The 17,039-nt window shown below is 31.8% G+C and overlaps 1 protein-coding gene across 1 annotated transcript in view; it reads left to right on the forward strand.

Moving 5' to 3' along the window:
- Nucleotides 1–17,039, forward strand: part of LOC129798504 (pyrokinin-1 receptor) — a 32,332-nt gene that overhangs the window by 10,129 nt on the left and 5,164 nt on the right. Inside the window, exons 2-5 of the mRNA XM_055841690.1 lie at nt 1,805–2,577; nt 9,381–9,561; nt 9,665–9,714; nt 9,826–9,990. Coding sequence (XP_055697665.1) covers nt 1,948–2,577; nt 9,381–9,561; nt 9,665–9,714; nt 9,826–9,990 — 1,026 coding nt within the window. The 5' untranslated portion in view covers nt 1,805–1,947. The remainder of the gene's footprint in view (nt 1–1,804; nt 2,578–9,380; nt 9,562–9,664; nt 9,715–9,825; nt 9,991–17,039) is intronic.

A 17,039-nucleotide genomic window follows, 5' to 3' on the forward strand; every position in this document is an offset into this window, starting at 1 on the left:
TAAATTTTAAATCTGAAATAAATTATCTTAGAATTGAATATTTAAATAGATTAAATAAAAATTGGTAATTTATGAAAACCATGATGCTTAGTGATTTCTAATACCGGCTTCAGACCCAAGGCTTAGTTCATTGACAGACCTGAGGATTAACCGAGAGACGGCTTAACGTAATTATATTTGAAATAATGGTTAAACTACATTTCAATCATTTTCCACTAAGTCATCTCTCGGCTTAAGTCGTAAGTGTGTCTAGGGCATTAGCCCTAGGGCTTAACTGTTATAATTTCTTATCAGTTGAGATATTTTTTAAAATTCAACTTTAATTTTAATGGGATTATTACGGACGACCTATTAGATTCTGAAAGAGCAATAACATTGGTTGCCATTTATGATTCTGCAACCTTCGGGAACTGGATCAAACCTCCAGAAGACCGCTTAATTTAAGGTTGACAATTTATTTTAAATTCTTTTAAAACTTCTAAATCAAAATTCTAAATTTTTTTATCAAAAATTATTCATTTTCTGACTACAATATTCATTAGAAAATATTCTATAAAATATTTATTTTTTGTTATCAACTGCATTGTATAATGGCCTGGAGGGGAATTCTGTAACGCTCTGGCAATGCCATATGACAAATTGGGTTCGAATCTTAGGAGAGCTTTTTCGAAAATGCGATTCTGTAGCCGTGACGTTGCCATTTCAGCTCACGTGGCATTGTCACAAATCACATATTTGAGATTTCTGACAATTCAAATTACAATGAATTTTGTTAAACAAATTCACCAAGATGTGCTGTATTTTCATAAAATTATCAAGTAAAGGGATTTCATTAAAAAATCAATGAATTGCATTTTCGAACTCATATGATATGACAAAAAAAGCTCGAATGGCATTGTCAGATTTCGAACTCACGCGTGACAATGCCACGAAAATTACAGAATTCCCCTACTGGTATATTTTTTTATTTACAAAAAGACATGATTTGTGCATTAGAAATCGTGTTACTTAAAAGATTTGAATTTCAAATATAGGGTGTCCCATAAATTACGCAAGATTTAAATTAAATAAAAAACACATTTTTTCTCAATTAAATTTTTTTATAAATTGAAAAATGAAGTATATAAGATGGGGTTTATGTATTAAATTTCGCATCCAGTAATTAACCTCCATAGCTCTGCTGGCATATGAATCCTTTCGTCGAAGATTTCCCTGACATTTTTGGACAAATGTTCCTAAATTTCGATGATGCAGTGTTAAACTTCTCTTTTAATGCACAGAGGTGGATTCAATTGATTCAGTTCCGTGAATTTTTCAATTAGACTCTTCATAGTTGACGAAGTTAAATCAATTTTCTGACCAATTCTCTAACCAAATTATTTAATTGTTTTTTAAATATTTTTTAAGAGCAAAAACGCGTTGGTCTGGAATTTAGTGATGGATTTTTTAAAAACCCTAATCTATAAACTGTCACGTAGCATTTTTATTATTCGTTGCGGACCTTTATTTCAGAAATGCCGCTAAATTTATATATTGCGTGATTTTTGGGACACCTATAAATTAAAAAATGTGAATATAAATTCACTGGTGATCAATATTGCCCTGAAGTAATTATTTATTTCGTTTATTGATACAATTAAAAAGATGAAGTACCCTTCTATTTTGATTAATCAAGTCTCTGATGCAAAATCTTCTGTACTAATTAACCAAGATAAATTACATCACAAGAGGGTTTAAAATCAACATTCTCAATAATAAGGGTAAATAGGCCAATTAAGGTTTGATAATTGTGCTTCTGTGTTAGGAATGTGGCACGCTTGCAGGAGACGATGATGCCCAAATAATCCAATAGGATTGTGCCAAAAGTCCTTTTGGATGTAAATTAGTGCACATCACTCAAATTACTCTACCCGAAAATCTGGTGGTGGTCAATCCATCCCTGACACCATGAATGAGTCATTTATAGTGTCAAGTGGCTACGAGAACTACACGAGGGAGGTTCTGCGTCAGTTCATTGTGAATCTGACCCAACAATCCCCGGATCTGGTGAATCTCACATTCCTGCGAAATGTTTCTGACACCATGACGCACTCATCGAGGGATCCCATGTCCGTGGTCATCCCCATAACAGTCTTCTATGCTGTGATATTTTTAGCAGGTGTCTTGGGCAATGTCACCACCTGTACTGTGATCTCGAGGAATAAGTCAATGCATACAGCGACAAATTTTTATCTGTTTAATTTGGCTGTGTCGGATTTGTTGCTACTAGTTTCCGGAATGCCCCTGGAAATATTTAACATCTGGTATCCGGCTCAATATCCTTTCAACCAATCCTTCTGCATTCTCCAAGGACTGTTGCAGGAGACATCAACGAATGCTACCGTTCTCACCATCACATCATTCACTGTCGAACGCTATATAGCCATCTGCCATCCATTCCGGCAGCACACCATGTCCAAATTGTCACGAGCTGTGAAATTTATTCTGGCCATTTGGATTGTGGCCTTCTGCCTGGCCATACCCCAAGCCTTCCAATTTGGTATCGTGGCAGTGGAGGGGAATGGCAGAATTTGCTCGGTGAGTATTCAATGCTCCTGCTTATTATTTTATCCCTCCATTAGACGCTTCGATAAGGCATAATCTCACCTCAGGGGGCGGTTTTGGTGCTTCCCTATATAGACCACTTCTTTCTCTTTTGCGGAATCACGATAAGATGCGTCACTAAATTACAAGGTTCACGCTAAAATTTGCCGGAAAACCCTGAAAGAAAATAAGATTTTTTCATTAGACCGCGCCTCTAGGATATTTTTGAATTTAAAAAAAGTTGAGTTGTAAAGAATCTCAGCTAATTTACTGTGGTTTGTTTCTGGAATAAAATCTCTCAGTCACCTGGGAATACTCTTACTGCGTCTCGGATAAAGAAAAAAGTTTGACCGATTTTCTATTTTACTTTGAAGCTTAGCAAGATAGTCTTATTTCGAAAAGACAGGTTCGGATTTAAATACTGTCCTTTTAATACTACATAAAGGAGTAAAATTCAATAATTGCTGTTCATATTATTGGAAAATCTCCTCTGCGGTTTGTGTCTGAATAAAATCTCTCATTTAGCTTTTAATACATTCGAATTTGTGTCTCGACTGATATAAAAAGTCTAGCGGGCTTTCTATTTTCTTTCGAATCGTTTTGAACTTCTTCTTTTTTTGGCAAGTGGAAATGGGACTCCAGTAATGTTTACTGAAAAACAAGTAAAGCTGAAGATGAAATGAAAAACATATCCTGTATAAATTTCTTCTTACCGCAGATGGAAAATATTTTTATTTCGAAAGGGAAATTTTGAATCGAAATTCCCCCAAAAATGCAGCTTAAGGGAGCATCTAAACATGGGGATTTTAATTCGAAACCGCCATTTTGAAACAAAAGTCCCCCACTGAGCTTTAGACCAGTGCATTTTTGCCTATTTTTTGGCGCTTAAAATCTTCCTCTTCGAAAGCTCCATTTGTTTATGTTCGAATATTTTGTCATTTCAAGCGGTTTTAAATCTTTTTTTTCGTTTTTCAAGAGATGTTCCTCTTGTGAACTATTTTCAAATTTATCAAGAGTCGAAATGCTGGTGAAATAGGGACACGGTATCGATCACTCTTCAGAATGTATCGTTTAATCTTCATTAGAATATGGTCGAATTGTTAAATAGACATCCTTGTGTAATTATGGAATTTGTCAGCTGAAAGGTGTTATTCAATTAATTTCTAGGAACTTAGAGACCCTTCCGTACTTATATAAATAAAGTTGATTTATAGAAAAATAAAAACTTATTATATTTTCTTAATTTAGCAACAATATTGGCTTAAGATCCTGCGGTAGGATGGTTTTGATATAGCGGATGGGTGCCCCATCTCTTCCTTATAAAGTGTTCGTCACTCTTTACCACTCTTTAACAAATTCTTTGATTGTAAAACACTGTGTGATTCACGTTCAAAACGTTTCGAAATAAAGTAGAAAATCTTCCATACTATCTAATTTAAGACCATACTTGGAGAATTTATAACAGAGGGTGGAGAAAATTTATCTCAGGAATGAATCACTAGGGTAGATTTCCCGAGACTCACCGGTGCATAGCACAGTGGGGTGCATTTCGAAATCTCCCCGTATAGAAGACGCCTAATGGTTCATTTCGAAGAAAAAGTCTTAAATATCCGACAGAATACACCAATATGTCTTAGATAAAATAAAAAATCTGAGAAGGACAATTCGTAAGTGATATTTTGAATTAAAATACCCTTATATAAATGTTCCTTAAAGCTGTAAAAGAAAATAGTGCCCAATAGTCGTATCAGAAATATCGATATTTAATTATTGACTAGATTTGCCTTGCAAGAGTTTTTATAGATAAATTTTCAAATACTCCCTACTGTGTCATGGAAAATCTCCATTCGTGGTTCACTTCTGAGATAAAATCTTCATTGGGTGCAAATACAAGTAAATTCTGGTTCTCCAATAGTGTCTTGGATAAAAGGTAAATGGAACTCTATTTGCATAAAAAGTCGTTGGTGTTCGAAAAACTCAAATTCAATTTCGAATTTTCATACACAATTTTCGAAAAAGGTGGGGTAAGAGTTGCTCAGTGATTACGGAGTGATTAAATAATGGGACAGAAACAATAAACATCGTTGCCTTGTATTTTTTCTCACAACAAAGTGAAGACCAATACATTTTGACACTTGAGCACTTAGGAATTCGAACATAATGTACTTCAGCCACCTTGCGATAAAGTCTCTTTTTTGGCTTTTGAAATAGATTTTCTAAGTTTTCAAGATCTACTTGTGAATGATAAGATTTTATAGACAGAAGCCCCCCAAGTGTGTCTTAGATAAAATTGAAAATCTGAAATTTCGAATTTAAATACCCTCGTTTAAATCGACCTTAAATGTAATAAAATATAAATTTTCCAAGTGATTACCACGGATTAAAATTAAACTTGAATCTTTTAGTAGCAAATTTTTTGAATAGCCTTCCTTACCACAAGTGACTACCCCAAAGAGCTTATTTTACGTTGTCGACCTAAAAAAATATCCTTTTCTTTTATATTACAAAATAGGACCCATATAAAGTAGATACAGGTCAAAGTGCCTTCATTTTTCCACACTCATCGCACAAATTTTCCTTTGAACTGCGATGAATATTTAGCAGAAGCAACACATTTCCGATGGAGTTCATTAAGATGTGCACGATAATGTAGAAAAAATGCTACAAGGACACCCTATGAACCAATTTATCGTCCTCTACTTTTTGCCAAGAATGCCTTCGATGCGAATATTTTTGTGTCTCATACCTTCACCTAGTCATAATCAGGGATATTTCCCCCAAATTTTTTTACAATCAAATTGAAATACAGAAATGATGTTTCCATAGGAGAAAATTGAACTGACTGAGATAAAGTGAAATGAATCAGCAACACGTGTTTATGCGAGAAAATAAATCATTGAAATGTCCATGAACTATTTTGAAATATCCCCAAGAAAAAATTAAATCAAAATTGGACATGTTACAAGGTATGATGAATGTCGGAAAATTATATGAAGAAATTTTTTAAGATGTTCAAATTCCATATTTGGTTCTCCGACAAACAGGAATTTTTAATGAGATGTGTCTTGTCTGTCATGAAAATTTAATATTCTCAAATTGCCTGATGAAATTAATGAGTGATCCTTCATTATCAATTCTTCCAAAGTTTTTCTCGTATAGAATTTTAAGTAGGGTAAAGTGATACAAGTTAGACATAGTGTTACAAGTTGGACAATTCGCCGGTACAAGTTGGACATGGCTTTTTTCTTGATAAATATAGCACAAAATTTGTTTTTAAGCACTAGGAACCAAATTATAAAACTAAAGCATTAAAAATATACAAATTAAGATGAAGTACTAAAAAAAGAAAAAAAATCCCTGTCCAACTTGTACCACTTCACCGTAATGTTTCGCGAGTGAATTATACGTGTATTAATATAATAAATTACAACAGTCAGAGAGGAAACCTTTTACAATCATTTAATTTTTCTTCCTCGTCTAAACGAGGGTTAAAAATCGAGGGTTTGTTAACTAAATATTTTAATATCCTCTGTTTTGAATTTTCCGAACATTTTTAATAAATGTTTCCATGAAGTAATATTCAAATTAGGGGAGTTTTTGAATTATTTTCTTTTTGGGAATATATTGATTTATATTACACAGTGCGGTAAATAAATTTTAGAACACTTCAAGTGAGAATCTAAAATTACCGTTCAAGAATATTTCAAATTTCTATATCACTTCTTTGAACTCAAAAAACTATGTTGAACAAAATAATAAGAAAATTATAATTATAGTCCTTTTAGTGTAGACCATTTGCATTTTTAAATCAAAATTATTAAATTCAATAGATTATACTCATTTAATTATTCATTTATTTTTAATCGATTATATCAAAATCGGTATCGTGGCCTTAGCGCTCAAATAGACTCACGCTGATCTTGTAGAATATTTAGCGTGTAAAATTTGACAGTAAAAGATTGGGTAAAGGAAATTTATGCAAAGGACCTCGAAAATCAATGAACCTAAGGCCTCAGTGTATGACAATTTGAGATAAATCTTTATTGCCAAATTTTACAGGTTGAATATTATCAAGGATCAGCCTGAGTCTATTTGGGGCTTTAGAACACTCAGGTTACCATCCCACGCCTGTGGAAAATGTTTGCGGTCAATCCCAAGGCACATCATGGCAAATCTTGAATTTATTTTAGCCACCTTATCCTAGGTCTGCACCGAGGTCGTAGTTTTTCTGGGGATTGATTTATAATCAATTGGCAAAATTTACAAGGCATTTAAAATATTCCCAAATCCCTGCAGAATATTTAATTCGATTTGGAAAAGGCATTACACAGCGAACAGACTGGACTTTTCTACATGGTCATTGCTTTTTTACGCCCTCATTACTTTTTTATGCGTGGAAAAAATATTTACAAAATCACAGTAGGGGGAAGTGGGGCACTTTTGAAAGTGGGGCACCTTTGAAATGGGGATTTTTCATCTATTTTTAAGTAAAACAGAGCCATGTCTTAACGTAATTTAGCTTCTCAATCTGTTTGTGCAGCTAAATTATATCACGATAAGGCTTAACTTTATTTAAAAATATGTGAAAAATCCCAATTTCAAAGGTGCCCCACTTTCAAAGGTGCCCCACTTCCCCCTACCGATACAATTTTTGCTGAGTGATTGATTCGAAATTCAAAAGCAATGAAGGCGTCATATTGACTTTTCCATTGCTTCTTCGAAAAACGATCTGTTTCTTGTGTCTGGCTTCAAACCTAAGGCTTAGCCATATGGCTTTTAACTTCTCTAATTCTTTATTAGACAATATTTTTGAGAAAATTTTAGTTTAAGATTCGCTAAAGACATATGATCCAATAGATTTCGAAAAATTAGTAAAATTGCCTTTTAACTAAGATTTTCTATACCTTCGAAAACTGCCCTACACCTTCGTCTGAAGCTGACATTACGCCTATAGTACTTTGAAAAATACTAGAATTGCTTATTGTTCATAAATAAATGACTTTCTGAAAATTGGCTAAACTTCTAGTCAGAAGGCCCTACAACACGAACCTCAGACTTAAGGTTTAATATCATTTAAAATTATCTTGTATTTCTAAATTAATAAAAACAATAGCAACCTAATTATGGTCTAGTAGAAAATTAGACAAGTTAAGCCTTATCCCTACACCTTCAGCATAAAAACAGTTTTATAACTATTCTCAAAAAAAAATTAAAAATTTATAAGAAATTTTTAAGATCTTCAAAACATTTCTAATCCAAACAGCCCATTTTTCAAAAAGATTTAGATATGCAAAAGCTGCTTGGAAAAGTGATATAGCTTACCTTAAAAAAACATCTAATACCTTGCTCTAAAGAAAATTTTACAAAATAATTTGGACCATTTTAAGAAAATAAAATTAATTTTATACGCCGTTTTGAAACTACTGTAATACTATCTTTTTAAATTAATAGAAAAAACAATTGCAGTGGATTAAAACTGGATTATCAGTTCAAAAAGAAGCATAAAAGTTCATTTTTTTTGGGATGCCAAAAGAATTCTGAATTTTATTTTTTAATTTTTGAATTAATTGGACACAGTAATTCACAACACACCCGTTAAAAAGAAATCTTGACGATCGAAATTCAAGTATTCGAAGTACGAATTGATTGACTTCTATTCCATGAGGACACCTCCACCGATCGCCAGTGGACATTTTCTTTCACCTTAAGTAGAAAAATAAATTTTATGTCTTACGCAGAGTTTGTGATCCAGATGTGGAAATCTTTCACTGGTCGACTAGACCATGCTTTATAAAGAAGATCAACATCCGGATCGAAAGCTCTGGGCAAGACATACTCGTACAATTTGCTTTTCTTCTTGAGTTGAAAGAAATTTTCAACTCTAAACCTATCCCTCACTTAAATATACGTGAAAGTTTCTTCCTTTCTTCCAAAACTGAACTAGAGTTTTTTCAATTTAAATTCAATTTCAATTTATTTAGAAACCACTACAAACAGGATACAACCCTCTTACAAATGCGTGGCAAGCAAATATAGAAAGTAAAGGAATTTTTAAACAAAAATAAGAAAAAAAGAGCAAAAGAAAAGATAGAAAATCAAAGAATTAAGAAAGAAAAAAAAGTCACTGGTCAAGCCCAGTCTGGAAGTGCCTCTGGATTCCCCGTGGTGCCGTACGAGCCTCACTTAATTAGTTTTAACTAGATAAATAAATAAATAATAAATATTATTTATTTTATAAATAAATAATAAAATTTAAAAGAATAAAATTATTTTTAAAATTGTTTTTTAAATGTCGGTTCGTGAACTTTACGCTTAACCTGTGACAAAACATAGCTTCTTTTTCTTAATTTATTCCTTGAAAATGAGAAATTTATTTCACTGAATTTAGCTACAATTATGAGTATTTTTTAAGAAACAAACTTGCTCGTTAGTTTTTCTTCTAATAAAGAATATATTCCTTTTTTGCAAAACACCTCAACCAAAAACAATTCTTTCTTATGTTTTTTATCACACAAAAGAGAAAGATTCGTTTGTCTAAAAGAAAGTAAACGCACTGGTCCGAATTAAAAAAGAAAGAGCTACAAAGAACTTTTCTCAGTTTTCTTTTCACGTTTAACATATGGGATTGAGTGTTGTTTTTTATTAAGATAATTGGACATAGACTATTGCATGAAATACTAAAAATAAATGTGGTCTATCATATAAACATTATAAGTTGAAACAAAGAGGGAATTTTTGCCCAATGATACGCTATTTTTGACTCATTTTCTATTTTTCGCTCCTTCAAATTTACTTAGGTGAAGAATGTTTTTGTGGAGCACGCTTTCGAAATCTCAAGTTTCATTTTCTTCGTTGGCCCAATGACACTCATTTGCATAATGTACATCCTAATTGGTGTGAAACTTCAGAACTCCAAGCTCCTTCAGGGTACCAAAAGAAAAGGCATCAGTGCTCAGACGAGAGTTATTAGGATGTTGGGTGAGTTCAGTCCTATAATTTTCTTTTTTTTTCGTATGAAACTCCTCACTTTGACATCATAAATCACACGTGACTTTTATCATGTCTTCATTATCTCACGCAGTGGCAGTCGCTGTGGCATTTTTCCTCTGTTGGGCTCCATTTCACGCTCAGGTGAGAGAATTTATCATGTTACATGGGGACGAAAATGTTATTAGTAGAACCATATATGACTTCCTTCTTCCGGCTGATCGTGTGTGTAAATTTTCATCCAATGTGATTTAGCGTTTGATGGCCGTTTATGGGCAAACTGTGGAAACTCCTCCTGAGATCTTCTACAACATTTACACAGCCTTAACATATATTTCTGGCGTACTGTACTTCCTGTCAACCTGCATAAATCCCCTGCTCTACAACATCATGAGCCACAAGTTCAGAGATGCCTTCAAGGTATGTAATTACTTTTATATGAATAAATTTTAGTAAAATGACAAGACCATCGTTATACTCAGTATCATTTTATCCCTAATTTTATAAACATTCAAAAAATCGGAGGGTTACAGTAGTTAAAAGAGTTCGAGCATTCCTTAATTTTATTTAGCTACTCGGCTTACACATTAAGAACTTATCAAGTATTTGATAGGTACTTAACTCGACAGCTTAATTTTAAGAAGTTGTCGAACATCAGATTACTTAAAAATATATTAAAACGAAAGCATTTTTTTTAAGCGTAAAATCTTCTTCCATCCAAAAATACCTTGATTAAGGACTTTTTAAGTACTTATTAAGGTCTTATTTTATGCACTTGGACATTTTTTTAGAGAAGAGCATGTACAATGCCTTTAATTATGTCATTGCGTTAATAACACCTGCATTGTGTTACCTGAAACTGATATTTTTACTGTGTAGGGCAATTGTGCCTAATTTCGGACAATTTACAATATCGGACTCTCTTTTTCTTTCTAAAAATTCCATAATCTTTTGTTTTTTAATTTACTGAGATTGTACAATGTTATAGAAATAAAAGAGGATCGCATCTACGAATGTAATGCTGTAAAAAAAAACCTAGTAAGGATTCCTGAAGGACAAGAGAATGCAAGAAGCTTGGTGTCCGATATAGCTTACATAAAGCCATACCAATATTTTAATTCACTTTTATTTGCATTGAAAATAAGTTAAGAAAAATCAAATACGGTAAACCATTTCTTTTAAGGTTCCTACGAATACATCCGAAATTTAATAGGATCATAATATGATCCTTGGAATTTACAAGGGTCCAACTCAATCTGAGCCATTTTTCAGGAGACAGCATGAAAGATTCAACTTTGTATAAATAATTATATCAATTAAGTATGTTAATACACTAAGAAAAAATCTAAAAAGTTAAAACAACTCTATGGCAGAGTTTAATTAACTCTACGAATATCAATATAATTGTTACTCTTTTTCGTTGTAAATTTTAGTAAATAGAGATGAAATAACTCTTTGTGCGAGTTGAATTAATTTGTCGGATATCGATGTAATTATTACTCTTTTTCGATGTAAAATTTCATCTCGACTGAAGTATATTCTTAAGTGTTTTCGTTTTAAGAATATACTTCAGTGAAGAAGATTTTCATGTGAAAAAGTTCATATGGAACATCAACTAGAAATATGCCTAACAGTGTTTCATGAAGACATGTGCGTGCATTATATGTGATATTTCGCTCGCAATATAGGGAACTTGAGGTCAAGAAAATATTAATAGATTTTTAAAATAAAAAAAAAAACATATTCATTTTGGGATTTGAAGGAGTTATTTTAACTCTAAAAACGAGTTTTTTAACTCTTGAAATGAGTTATTTTAACTTTTAAAACGAGTTAGTTTCAGTCTTAAAAAGAATTATTTACACTCTTTTGTCATGTAAATTTTAGGAAAAAAAGTTAAAACAACTCTTCCGAATATTACACCTAAATAGAAGTAAAATCAACTCTAAAATATAGTTAATCGAAAATCACAACGAAAAAGAGTTAATTCAACATCGATTCGAGTAAGTTTTACTCAATTATTTTTCTGAGTGTAAGAACAATTTAATTCTTTTCTATTTGTATGAGCATTATTACAAACATCGAAACATACATATTTTTACTTTTCATAATATGTTTTTTTTATGAGTTAGCTCTTTGTCATTCTAAATGATGCGCAAATTTTCATGAGGTTAGAATGACAAGGGATCAACTTGATTGAGTTAGTCCCTTGTTTCACAAAAATTTGAACGATAAATCTATTTTGTGCCCCTTGACTTCAAACAAAACCGCGCAATCAATCATAAAGAGTAAAATTTTGAAAAACTCTTCTAATTACAAAATTTATTGACTCATATCATCTGAAATTTTATTAAATTCACTGTCTGGGTGCATTAAAACCTCAAAATCGTTAAAAAGTGAGTTGGTCCCTTGTAATTTCCAAGAAGCGATATAATCATCCTAAAATCCTCGAAAATTCGAATTTCAGATAGGAGTTCTTACAATTAGTTACCGGCTCGAGGTGAAAATATCTTTCTGGCAGCTTCAAGGTCTTTGAATTAAATCTAAATGTGATTAATAGCTTAAGAAATCTGACATACGGCAATATTTTATTAGTTAGACCTATAGCTCATATTTCCTAAAAGAAAGACCGGATCAAATTCAATAAGTAACATAGAAAAAGTCAAGTGGTATCAAACTTATGTCAACCGATGCTACGAAATGTCCCCCTTCAACTAATATTAAAACTATTAATTAAAATAAGTCATAAGGCCAAGGGGTAAACAACTGACCAAAATTTCATGTCGTAGAATCAATATTCACAATTTTATATGGGAAGAAGAAAATATTCGAATATGTCCTTAATTCGCGATATTCGCAATATTCAGGAAATATTCGCGATATTCGCAATATTCAGGAATATTCGCGATATTCGCAATATTCAGGAATTATTCGTGATATTCCCAATATTCAGGAATTATTCGCGATATTCACGATATTTATGAAATATTCGCAATATTCACGAAAAATGCCAATATACGCAATATTCACGTTGGTAGATGTTCTAGACTCGCTAGTTGTTTCCCCCTTGCATAAAGCATTTCTAAATCAAATCAAAATTGCCATATATTAAAATACTAAAAATATTTGTCATGTTTGAACTTTAAAAAACAAATCTAAAACGTAAAACATTCCCTTTTAAAAAACATCCCCTTCGGTTTATTTTTTCGGTCAAAAACTTTTCCTGTTTGCGCATTTATGAGAATTTGTAAAAATTACGAATACAATTATTATCATAAAATTGGAACACTTTGCAAGAATGACGCGTAAAAAAAAGTGATTGATGGCACTTCGACAAATTGAAGATTGTGAGCCTTTTCAGCAGTGAAATTGGCTTGAAATGACATAAATTTTCTTTAGGCTGGATATTCAATTTTGTCCTATGAAGTGGGTTGTGGACTCCAACAGATTTCATAAGTTTAGGACTACAATTCAATTTGATTAATGATTTATTTTATTATGCTCCTGACATATCTCCGTGTGATATATGCATAAGGGATAGCAGGGGTATATTTGGCGTGAATTTTAATTTTAAATTTGGAAGGAAAGTCCATACTCGTAGTCTGAAGCGTGGATGAGCTAAGAGAAAATTTAAATTAAATGTGATGCTGCCTGGAAGAAAAATTAGAAAAATTATCCAACCTAAAAGATAAATATTTAAAGTTCATGATTTTTTTCGGAAATAGAATTATCCGTTAAAAAGAAAGATTTTGAGGTCCAATTTTGTATAGACAATTTTTTTTGTCACGAATTATAAATTCAGAAAGAACTAAAACCAATCCTTCACAGAAAATATTGAAAAATTAGAATTTTATCAGGCTTTTTGGACACTCCTGAAGAATATTCTTCATCCTTATAGTAATGTTCTCTAAAAAAAAAAGTTTTCTTAAGCAGATAAATTAATTTTGTCAAAATTTTATCAAATGGATGTTCTTTACCAATTTGGCAAAACGTTTTCTTACATTTTATATGGAAAAACATCCTTTTGACAAACTTCTTGCCACTTTGACAAAACTTTTCTCAGAGTTTTTCAAAAATTTTGCAAATTATTTTTTTACTCTTAACTCAAAATTCATAAAATGATTTTTTAAAAAAGATGGCAAGAAATATATTAATTTACACCTTTATTCCTCCTCTGAAAGATTTTCTACAAGTTTCTGAAACTCCATCCAGTTTGTTAAAAATTATTTTCAACCTTGCTATTAACAAATTTCTTGTTTTAAGTTAAAATAACTTTTTTAAATGTTCTTTTCTAATTCTAACTTAATCAATAATTTAATTTCGATAAAATAAAATTGAAAATTAGATTTTTTCATACATGTAAATTGTATTGACAATTTCTTTATATAAAAACCTCTGAAATAACTTAACTTTACAAAAAAAAATAATATAAAAAATTATCAACTTAAAGATATCAGTTATTAAATTTATTTTTCTTTTTTTCGTAAATTATGTATAGGGGAAATGGGGCACCTTTGCGGTGGCAGCCAAAATCCCGAAAGCCAAAATCATGAAAGGGATGAAATTATATGGGGGAAAATGTTTAGAATAATTTTCCAAGACAAAGAAGATTTCCCTTTGCCTCCAGAAAGCGCGGGTGCTATCGTGGGAGTAGCTACGACACTTTAAAGAATTCGGGATTTTGGCTTTCGGGATTTTGACCCTTTCGGGATTTTGGCTTTCGGGATTTTGGCTTTCGGGATTTTGGCGTTCGGGATTTTGGCTTTCGGAATTTTGGCTTTCGGGATTTTAACCGGGACCCCACCTTTGAATGTGGTGCAGCTTTGAAATTGGGATTTTTCTCCTATGTTTAGATTATATAATGATAAGGCTCAATTTTATTTAATAAATAGGTAAAAAATCCCAATTTCAAATCTGTCCGACATTCAAAGGCGCCCCACTTCCCCTTAAGGGACGGGTTTTAGGCTCCGCACAGAGTCTGACTTCAAACACTTCATATTTTCCTCATATTCCTTAAATGAATTTGACCTATCTTTAGTGATTCCAAATAACCAGGTTTTAGGATAAACGGTTAACCGGTTTTAGAAGGGTCTGAAACCGGTCAACCGGTTTAAAACCGTTCAGTAAATTTCAGAATGCAGAAAAATTACTGGGAGTTTTTCCAATAATATTGCACCGTAGAAAAGCTAGTGCAATGTAGCTTTCCTTAAAAATAACTACTTTTTCATACAATTTATTTTTCCAAAGGTTAAAAACGCTGTCATTTTTGACAATCTTTAACGAGGAAATACTTAAAAATTTTATTCTAGATCTCGGAAAATGAAAAAAAAAAAGAATTTTATAGAGAGGTTATGACGAACAAACCGAAAGAGTTTTCCTATTTATTTTTAAAATCCTATGACTGTTCAATCTTGTTAAACTTAAGTTTAGAAAATTTAAATCCTTGAAGAAAAGTAATATTCGCAAAAATATAAAAATAGAATATTGGAAGGATAGTACCAAGATTTTTCGCTACTTATGTTCGCTATAGATTTTTTTTTGTATATTCTTGTAAAAGTATTATCAAAATATAAATAGTATCTATGGCATATTTTAATAGCTAGTCTTAAGTCACATATTTCCTAAAACAATATTAGGTCAGATTTATTAAAGGAATATTCGAAGCCAGAGTGCGTGCGAAACCTGAAAGCCATGCCGTACTAGGGGAAAGTAATCTCCCTTCGAACGTTTATGCCTTTGAATGAATTTACTTTTAGTTTTCCTAGACTTATATATTTCTATTAAATATTAGTTGGCTTATCGTCAATTATTGATAAGTAGATTATTAATCATGTGTAAATCTCTTAAGAAAAGTAGAAAAAATTCACATTATTCGAACACTGAGAGAAATCCGGTAAAGTTAAAATTACATTCCAGAAATGTTAATTTTATCCTGCAATATTGATCCGAAATCGATGTAAATATTATGCTTTTAGGTGTATTATGGGTTAAAGTTACCCTTTTTCATGTTAATTTTACACTTAAAAGGGTGTAAAATTAACATTAAAAAATGTTGATATATTTTTACACCTAAAAAGTGTTAAAGTTACGAGGAAAAAAAGTTAATCCCACCCTCTTTTTAGGTGTAATTCCTTCATAATCACACCTATTTTCTCAGTCAAGGCATGAACGTTTGAATGGAGAGTACTTTCCCCTATTTATTAGACCAATGCAACCTAGCTCCTCCCTATTTTATAGAAAAGACCGGCTTTGCATTTTACAGCGAAGGGCCATCTAACCTTACAATTATTCTTAATATTGTGTCTAAGACGTCTAAGACATTGACTTAAGAGAAATTAATTGGTGCTATTAATTCACATGAATTGTAAAATATGTTGGATGCTATATACTTAGACAGAGATTCATTGTTATATGCATACAAACCTGAGCCGAAATGTAAGCCTAAATCTATTGAAAATGTCTTAAAAAGCAGCGATTAAGAATTTAACGTCGACAAAGAAGCTCTCAAGATTTATTCTCAGCTCATTTAGTAAATTTAAGATAGCCATTTACATTTAAAACTAAAAATTTAAAATGGATTTCATTACATAATTAGATATTGAAATGAACATTCCAATTTCAATCATTTCCCACAGTTCTAAAATGAAATGTAAACAATATTGTGTTGATATTTTCTTTAAGAAAATTAATTATTTACCCCCCATCAACGCCTTTTCCAAATTCTCAAAAATAAACAATTTGTCTGCCACATACACTCTGAAGTTCGTAAAAAAAGCAAAGTCAAAGAAGGATTATGGGGAAATTCAACACCATTCCCCGGAAAATCTCTCAATTTAATGATCAGAGAAAACGTGGCAATATAATACAGAAATTCTCCACTCACAACAACATTAGTGGGTGTGTGAAAAGAGTAAATAAAATTTATAAACAATTGCAGAAACTCACCCTGGGGTAGATACTTTATTTAACTGTCGATTTTTATTGCAACACATTTCTCAGCAAATTCTCCTACAATTTTTATGTGTCCCTTTTAAATACCAACACCAAATGTAACAGAAAGTGAAATTAGTTGGAAAATAGAGAGGAAATTTTGAAAACATGCCGAATGTAAAACTGTGGAAAATTTCCTGCAATAAATTTATCATTTTTCCATTTAATTAATTCCACTTAAATTGTTGTTTCAAATTGCCCATTTTTGGAATAAATTTCTCTGTCATTTGCAAATGTTTCGAAGCCATTAGAGGGAGTATATATTTTGCTACATGTAAAAGGGCTTTTATAGTATTAAAGTTTAACACTTTTATCAAACATCATTCATTATCCCCGCGCATTCGCGTCAATTTAGAAATTGTATGTCAAAACTTCTTCTACAAATATAATGTGCTGCATTATAATCTTTTTTCGTTTAGTTTGCTTTTACAATAAAATGGAAAGTGAGAGCATTATTGGAAAATTTCTGCGCTGTCAAATAT

Source organism: Phlebotomus papatasi, chromosome 1 (assembly GCF_024763615.1).
Source record: "Phlebotomus papatasi isolate M1 chromosome 1, Ppap_2.1, whole genome shotgun sequence".
Classification (NCBI taxonomy): domain Eukaryota; kingdom Metazoa; phylum Arthropoda; class Insecta; order Diptera; family Psychodidae; genus Phlebotomus; species Phlebotomus papatasi.